General features: G+C 42.8%; 1 protein-coding gene across 1 annotated transcript; it reads left to right on the top strand.

The window, feature by feature from the left end:
• The first annotated feature begins 1,437 nt into the window (after positions 1 to 1,437).
• RPL14 (ribosomal protein L14) lies at positions 1,438 to 7,822 on the top strand. The gene is made up of 6 exons (XM_053263858.1): positions 1,438 to 1,590; positions 2,250 to 2,351; positions 2,919 to 3,013; positions 4,024 to 4,123; positions 6,634 to 6,687; positions 7,693 to 7,822. Exons 1-6 carry the CDS (start codon positions 1,588 to 1,590, stop codon positions 7,780 to 7,782), a joined length of 444 nt encoding a protein of 147 aa, XP_053119833.1. The 5' UTR covers positions 1,438 to 1,587; the 3' UTR covers positions 7,783 to 7,822.
• The last annotated feature ends 238 nt before the right edge of the window (positions 7,823 to 8,060 follow it).

Genomic DNA, 8,060 nt, shown 5'->3' on the forward strand with positions numbered 1-8,060 from the left:
GCACGTGTGCGCACAATGCCTTGATACTGCTGCCTGGAACAAAACTTATTCCGCACATAGATTAAAAAAATTAGAAGGAACATGGTTTTGGAGTCAATTGTAACACATTTCCCTATGGGACAAAAACATGCAAATTGGGTTATAGCTAATCATGAACACTTCCTCTTTGTGGGCCATAGAAGTAAATTTTAACATGCAGATTATTAACAAGGAAGCTAAATACCTTTTGAGAGGGTTTTATGAAAGAAACCCCACAAGATAGCTCTTAGGCTGATCTAATATAAAAGCTTGCTCTAAAATTTGTCTAAACCTGAACTTAATATAGTGTGCAATATTAAAAGAAAGAATAGGGAGGGAGTTGTATTTACCTGAATAATCCAAGATTAGTTTCCCCCCAAGTTTTTTTATATTAGAAATCAGGAGGTCATCTTAAATTCAGAGTCCTGCTCCTTTCAAGTAAATGCAGGTATCACCTGTATTTACCTCTTCTTTTTAAGGGAATTCAGAGTATTTATTTATTTATTTATTCGATTTATTCGAATGCCCTTCCAAAATTGGCTCAGGATGGTTTACACCAGGGGTTCTCAACATTGGGTCCCCAGGTGTTATTGGACTTCAACTCCCATAATCCCCAACCAAAGGCCACTGGGGCAGGGGATTATGGGAGCTGAAGTTCAATACCATCTGGAGACCCAACGTTGAGAACCCCTGGTTTACACAGAGAAATAATAAATAAGATGGATCCCTGTCCCCAAAGGGCTCACAATCTAAACAGAAACCTAAGACAGACACCAGCAGCAATCACTGGAGGTACTGTGCTGGGGGTGGATAGGGCCAGTTACTCTCCCCCTGCTAAATAAAGAGAATCACCACGGTCTTCAGTTCGGGTCAATACAGTATTTGGTGCTGTTTCAGGCAGCAAAATGTCATCAGCAAGCACTAGCTACTTTTCAGAAACGTATCTGATAATATGAAGCAATAATATGGCATAAATACTTAACGTATATAGTGATGCATAAGTCCATAGAGAGAAACACTTGCAGCAGCCCGTACTAATCATACCAACCCTGCGCTAAATGTGTTTCAGTCGGGAAGAGCTTACTACAGGCAAGCAGGCAGGCGGATTAGCCAGTAAGTACACTGTGTGGGTGGGGCATATATGTATTATGCCAAAATGATGCACTACGAACACAAGCCACCACCACCGTCTTCATTCCGAGCCCAAGTTGCCTGCTTTCCTGGCTCGCACAGAACGCTTACTACGCATGCGGAGAAAGAACCTAAGGAAGCGGGAATACAGACGTATATTAAAAGTTGGACGGCTTCGGCGAAGATAAAACGCATGCGCCCTACTTGCCTGCTGGAATTAGTCGCGCCTGCAGAGATAGCTTTCACGCATGCGCCTTGGCGGCCCTGTCTCGTCTTCTTTCTCAAACCTCATTGGTACATTCCCTGCACAGACAAAAATCTCCTCGTCCGGTCCCGCCTCGTCTGCCTGTGCGCTTGCGCAGCATGATGTTGGCGGAGGTATCCGGATGGTAGCGGAAGCGGCTCTTTCTTTTTTTGTCGGCTCGTGGGGTGGCCATCATGGTGAGCGCGAGCGTGGCTCAGGCCTGTTCTGTGGAGCTTCCCTCAGCTGCCCTTTCCGGGATGGGAGTTCTCAATTAAACGGCCGGCGGAGACCATCCTCTTCTCATAGGGGATGGCGGCGGGGAGAAGAAAAGAGGAGGAGCGGGAGCCCCTGGAGGAGGGCAGAGGGGAGCCCAGGAGGAGCCGCAACGCTCCTGGGGCTGTAGGGGAGGCTGCGGCCTTGGGGGCGGGTGGCTGTGGAGGCCGCTCTTTCTCCTGTGGGGCTGGTGGGTGGCAGAAATCAGTCGAGATGGGCGGGAGTCGCGGTCGGCCCTCACCGGCCCCTTTCCTAGACACAGTCTCCTGATGCCTAGGCGCTCTCGGCGGAACGAGGCTGGTGCTTGAGCGCCACCACCTCACCCAGCCGACGGAAAGAGGACTCGGAGCGGGATTGGGGGGGTGGCTATAAAACGTAGGACGGAAAGAGCCGGATCCTGCACCAAAATGCTTCACTGTGCGGCCCTCGGCTCTCCGCCACCTTCGTGGTCCAGGCCCTCCTCCCTGGTTCCTTCTTACAAGGGTTCACTTTCCTGTCATGGTGCTATGAGAAGGGTTGATAGCTCGTGAATGTCGGGTAGTATGTTGCTCACTCAAATCCGTTCATGATCTATTCCATTAAGGTGTTCAAGCGCTATGTTGAGATCGGTCGGGTTGCCTACATTTCCTTCGGTCCACATGCAGGCAAGCTGGTAGCAATTGTGGATGTTATTGATCAAAACAGGGTAAGTTCGAATGCTTGGACTATGCCTTTAATTGCTGGGTTACTCTCTTTCTTTTTCTGTTAGTTATCTGGAAGAAATAACTTCTGGGGCAGTATGATCTGTGTTAGCCATTGAAGATACCAGTTTGTATTGTCCTGGAAGATCTCATGTGTGCACACTGTCTTGCTGTATGTTTAATTCCTTCTGGTAGTGTAAGTAATATAACCATCTGCTCTAGGCATACCCTGTGACTGCTAAGGACCTGTTGCAAACTAAGCATAAGAAAAAAATGTTGGGAACTCCTCAACTGATGATGGTTTGAGTGATTTTGAATGTCCGTGTTGTTTAAAATGATCTTATATTTTCCTGCTATTGAACTTATATCGGGTGCAGGGAGTCAGCGGTGGCAAAGAGAGGTATGTGGCTTTCAAGAAGATTCTACTTGCTCTTGTTGCTAATGGAGATTATGCAGGCCTAGAGGTAGCTGAATTGGTTCAGGTTTCCTTTTTTTTTTTCTGAGGTTGAGTTAAAGGACTATTTGAAAAATCTACTATCTTAAGAAAATCTACACTTTTCCCTCACCTCTAGGCACTAGTAGATGGTCCCTGCAGTGGTGTCAGAAGGCAGGCTATGCCCTTCAAATGCATGCAGCTGACAGACTTCGTTCTCAAGTTTCCTCACAGGTTGGTTATCCTGGTATTCCAAAATCACTGCTTCTTTAACTTAGCTTAGGCCAACATGGAAATAGCCTGCATTATTACTGCACTTTTAAAAAGGTGATACGGTTTGTCAAATTTGAAAGCTTTTCTGAGTATGTGCAGTGGGATAAGGCTTTCCTGCATCACAGATGATCTGTGTTAAAGATTTTGTGTGTGTTCAGAATTAAAATTAAAAAGGATGGTGTTCAAAACAAGTGGGGTAAATATATATTGTGTGGAGTTCATGCTGCTAAGCTGAAGTTCTGTTCTACTTAATACTATGTACGTTGTTCAAAACAAAGCTGTATAGCTGTATCATCCATGCTGGCATGTATAAGGGGTGCATGGAATGCTGTCAACAGCCCATTTTAGGATGCCAACTTAAAAAAATCTGAATAATGTACCAATCAAAACTTATGGTATAAATCTGTTCGATAGCAAGTCCTGTATTGCATGTGCTGAGATATATCGGACACTTTCTGGTAATTGTGCAGCGTTTAGGGGTTCTTCTTGAAAGACTTCAGTTTCCCAGGAAAAAACCATGATGGAGTCATGTTTGTGCAGAAGCGTAGCTATATATATATATCACAGATACTAGGGATGAGCTTATAGAAGAACTTGCAATTTGTGACCATGGCCCTCTTCTCAGGATGGAAATGTTTTTGCCCATTCCTTTCAGAGAAATGGTCAAACTGTGTAAGAGACTGAATGTTCTTTTTTTTTTTTTAAAGGACTCAACTTCTGCCCCACCTTAAAAGCTTGCTAAGTATTTGAGTATTTTTCTAAAAGCTGTTAATGACTCCTAGAACTCTGAAGTCTCTCTAGAATATTTTTGAAGTTACAAGCTTTTGATTAAGCAAGCATTTAGCATTCCCTGGAGACTGAAATAGGAAAATATAATGTATAATGTCTTTAGTACATTCTGCGTAGTTAAGACTAATCTGTAAATGAAAGTTGAAGTTGATTATAATAAAATGTTTCCTCTTTTAATTTAGTGCTCGTCAGAAATATGTACGAGCTGCTTGGGAGAAGGAAAACATTAATGAGAAGTGGAAAGCCACAAGATGGGCAAAAAAAATTGAGGCCAGAGAGAAGGTATGTTTTTAAAACCGCTTCATATATGTATCATGCTGAACTAAATTGGCATTAACTAACTAAACATTTACTTTTTTATTGCTTATAGTGCTTTTCAGGCCAGGCTTCTCAAGCAGTTTATGTTAAATGTAAAACCATATATTTAGCAATAAGGAAAATGAAGCCACAGAAAACTAAAACTGCTAACTGGGCAAAGAGGCACCTTTTAAAATGTGGTGATTCTCTTTATTTAGCAGGGGGAGAGTAACTGGCCCTATGCACCCCCAGCACAGTACCTCCAGTGACTGTTGCTGGTGTCTATCTTATGTTTCTTTTTAGATTGTGAGCCCTTTGGGGACAGGGATCCATCTTATTTATTATTTTTCTATGTAAACTGCTTTGGAAACGTTAGTTGAAAAGTGGTATATAAATATTGGTTGTTGTAAAGCCCAGATAAATGTTCTGTAAAACCAGAACATATTGAAAGTTCTGAAACATACTGGGCTCAATGCCAGGTTGAAGCCTGGCACTGAAGTGAATTTTTCAGAGTTGGGATGCCACAGCAGACAGTGCTGTATTCTGGGTCATCATCTGCCTCACCTCTGAGGGAGGGACCCATGGAAGGGCCCCTGAGGGTCTTATTAGTTGGATACATTCGTGTGAGAGAAAGCAGTCCTTGAGGTGCCCTGTTCCTAGACCTTTTAGAGTTTAAAAGTTAAAACCAGCACCTTTTCTTGGGCCAGGAAATGGCCTGGTAAGCCAGTGCCGCTGTGTTTTGCAATCTAGCAAAATGTGTTTTAGATTCCCCATTCCAATCATGAACCTAGCTGCCATACGTTGTACTAACTCTAGTTCCTGAACCCTTTTCAAGGGCAGTCTCTCATACAAGACATTGCAGTAATCCAAATGGGATGTTAGAGCATGATTGAATGATGGGGCAGCTGAATGCTTGGAGCTGATTTCAGTAGTAGAAATTTTCACTGCTGCAGCTGAAATTCAGTCCTGCCCCACTACCTCTTTGAAAGCCTTAATAGTGCCATGGTGCTAGCATTCCCAGGTGCTACATCAGTGGTACACTGTCAAGGCCACTCAATGCCCTTTTGACTTTAGCTCATGGGGCTGCGAAGAGCTCTGCTCTCCCCTTCTATTCATGTACTGTTTGACATTGCTGTGAGGCACAGATGGCAGAGGATAGCATAGGCACAGAGATGTTAACAGGAGCTGTTTTAACACAGCAGGCATAACATATAAAAATGTTTAAAAATAGGCTGAAAGTTTTAATTTTTTATCTATCTTCTATATATTTATTTCTCGAAGACGTACCCGTGGCTAATCCCATGCGTGGCAGCGCTCGTGAGAGTTCGCGAGCAGCTGCCAATTAGCAACGGGAACAGGGTGGAAAGGGCAGTGCATCCTCCCTCTCTGGCCCGTCTGCTGGCCAAAAGGCAAGAACTCTGACGGGGGTCGGGGGGAGAAGACAATGGCGGCAGAGGGGGTGGCTCAGCCTCCCTCTCCGGCCCACCTGCTGGCCACAAGGCGGGGGGGGCAACAGGGGCGAGGGAATGGGGGAGAACTAGAGATGCAGATGCGCTGCGCCTGGCCCAGCTAGTAGTAAAGCTAGTCGACTAAAATTTTAATTGTTTAATAGGGCAGATTTTAATTTGTGGGGTTAAGATTGTAGCGCTTGCATTTATTTCTGAAAGCAATTTTAGCTCTAGGGTATTAATTGTAGTAGTGAGTGGAAATAAGGCATAACATCTATATATATTTCTCTAAGGTGTACCGGTCGCTAATCCCATGCATGGCAGCTCGTGAGCGAGCGAGTGAGCTGCCGTCGGGGGGAGAGGAAGGCGTGGGCGAGGTGGGAAACAAAACGGGGGGCGGGAAAAGAAATCTGTGGCAGGCAGGGGAAACTAGAGGCATAGATGCTCTGTGCCCAGCCCAGCTAGTATATAGATATTCCTGCTAACTTCCTTCAGAATATTCAAAACTAAATGTATAGAAAGGCTTTGGTAATAAACTGTGTGAAAAATATTTAATCGGGCTGTTCTGTCCACCTAAAGGTAAAGTTGTGCTGTCAAGTTGGTGTCGACTCCTGGCGACCACAGAGCTATCTGATTTTCTTTGGTAGAATACAGGAGGGGTTTACCATTGCCATCGCCTGCGCAGTATGAGATGATGCCTTTCAGCATCTTCCTATATTGCTGTTGCCCTATATAGGTGTTTCCCATAGTCTGGGAAACATACCAGTGAGTATTCGAACCAGCAACCTCTTGCTCCCTAGGCAAGTTACTTCTCTGCTGCACCATTCTGTCTGTGTTCTGTTTATGTTGGTGGCTACATTCTGTCCACCTAGATAACTTTATAAAGAACATTCAGATCAGATTGTAGATATTAATAGGAGTGAAGTATGTGTGTGTTGAAAACAGTTTGCTTATTTCAGCAAGACATCAGGATCTTGAGTTACTTAATAAGGATGTTTACATATCTAGTAAATTAAACTTTGTCCAACCTGGAAAACCTTTTTGCAGAAATCCAAGATGTCAGATTTTGATCGCTACAAGGTCATGAAGGCCAAGAAAATGGTAGGTATATTGGGTATAACTGATTTATTTTGTTCAAAATAATTGCTTTCAAAAGCCGTGCAGAGCTAATGTACAGTCTTAATGTCCATTCTCACAGAGGCTTACCCTTCTCTCTGAGCATCCATACATGTCTGCAGTTATATGGATGATAGTATGTACATTAATATAGTCAGCAGTGATTTCTGTAGCGCTTTCCTTAGCCACCATAATAGCAGAAATTGTTGCAGCTGCATCCATGTGCAGCCCAGTTCTTGCTTCTGTTTGTCCAAGTTACCATTGCTACATGTGACCAAAATTAGGTAATGGATATTTGATTAGAGAAGCAAGTGACTATTAATGATCCCTTAAAAGGGGAAAATGGGATAGAATGCTTAATTCTGGCTTGAATTCCTTGCAACTTGTTAAGTCTGATTTGTTTTTTGTTGGCACTACTGTTGCTCAAGAAAACCACTTAAATACATGATTGGTCCTGAAGGTATTCTTTGTGTACAGCTGAAAATAATACTCCTTGAACTTTTGTGACTCAGTCATTGGTGCATTGATAAAATGTTATAAAATATGACCTCTTATGAAGGCAGTGGGCAAAGTCATTCCTGAACACTGCTTCTGAGGTAGAGCCTTTTAAAATGCCACATCTATTATCTAACTTCTGCTGCCCCTCCTGTACTATTTTCATTTCTATTTAGTAGGTGATCTGTTCACTATGCAAGAGGAAATTGTATATTTGTAATATCAAATATGTACCTATAAACAATTTGGGCAGAAGTATATACTTGAACTATATTCTTTTCTGTGTGGCCACACCAATATAGAAGGTAATAGTTTTATAAAATGAAAGCAGAAATGCTTGGCCATAGATCTTGTAAAATCCTCTCCATCAAGAGTACAGACCATATCCTTTCAGTTGCCCATATGTGACTAAGTAGGAATAATAGTTTGGAATAATAAAACTGGGTATTCTGTTAACTTTTAGTTCCTAACCATATACAATGTTGTCTGTTACAGAGAAACAGGATCATCAAGCATGAAGTAAAGAAGCTCCAAAAGGCCTCTGCTCCTCCCCAAAAGGCCTCTGCTCCTCCCAAAAAAGCATAAACTGTCAGCAGTCAATAAATTTTCTGTTAATGTACATCTAGCATGAACTTACGTTGTCTATTTTTTAATTTTACCAAATTATCCAGAAAAAACTAATCATTTTAGGACTCTTAAGAATGGTGATCCCAGATTCAACACCTGGCATAGTATTGGAAAAGGCCCCTTTCTGATTATTGTACTGAGCAAAATAGACTAATGGTCTGATCCAGTATAAAGCAGCTTCAAATTTCAGTCATGACTGCTTTAAATACACAAATGTGTACAGCTTAACTTACAAA

This window comes from Hemicordylus capensis, chromosome 6 (assembly GCF_027244095.1).
Source record: "Hemicordylus capensis ecotype Gifberg chromosome 6, rHemCap1.1.pri, whole genome shotgun sequence".
In the NCBI taxonomy this organism is placed as follows: domain Eukaryota; kingdom Metazoa; phylum Chordata; class Lepidosauria; order Squamata; family Cordylidae; genus Hemicordylus; species Hemicordylus capensis.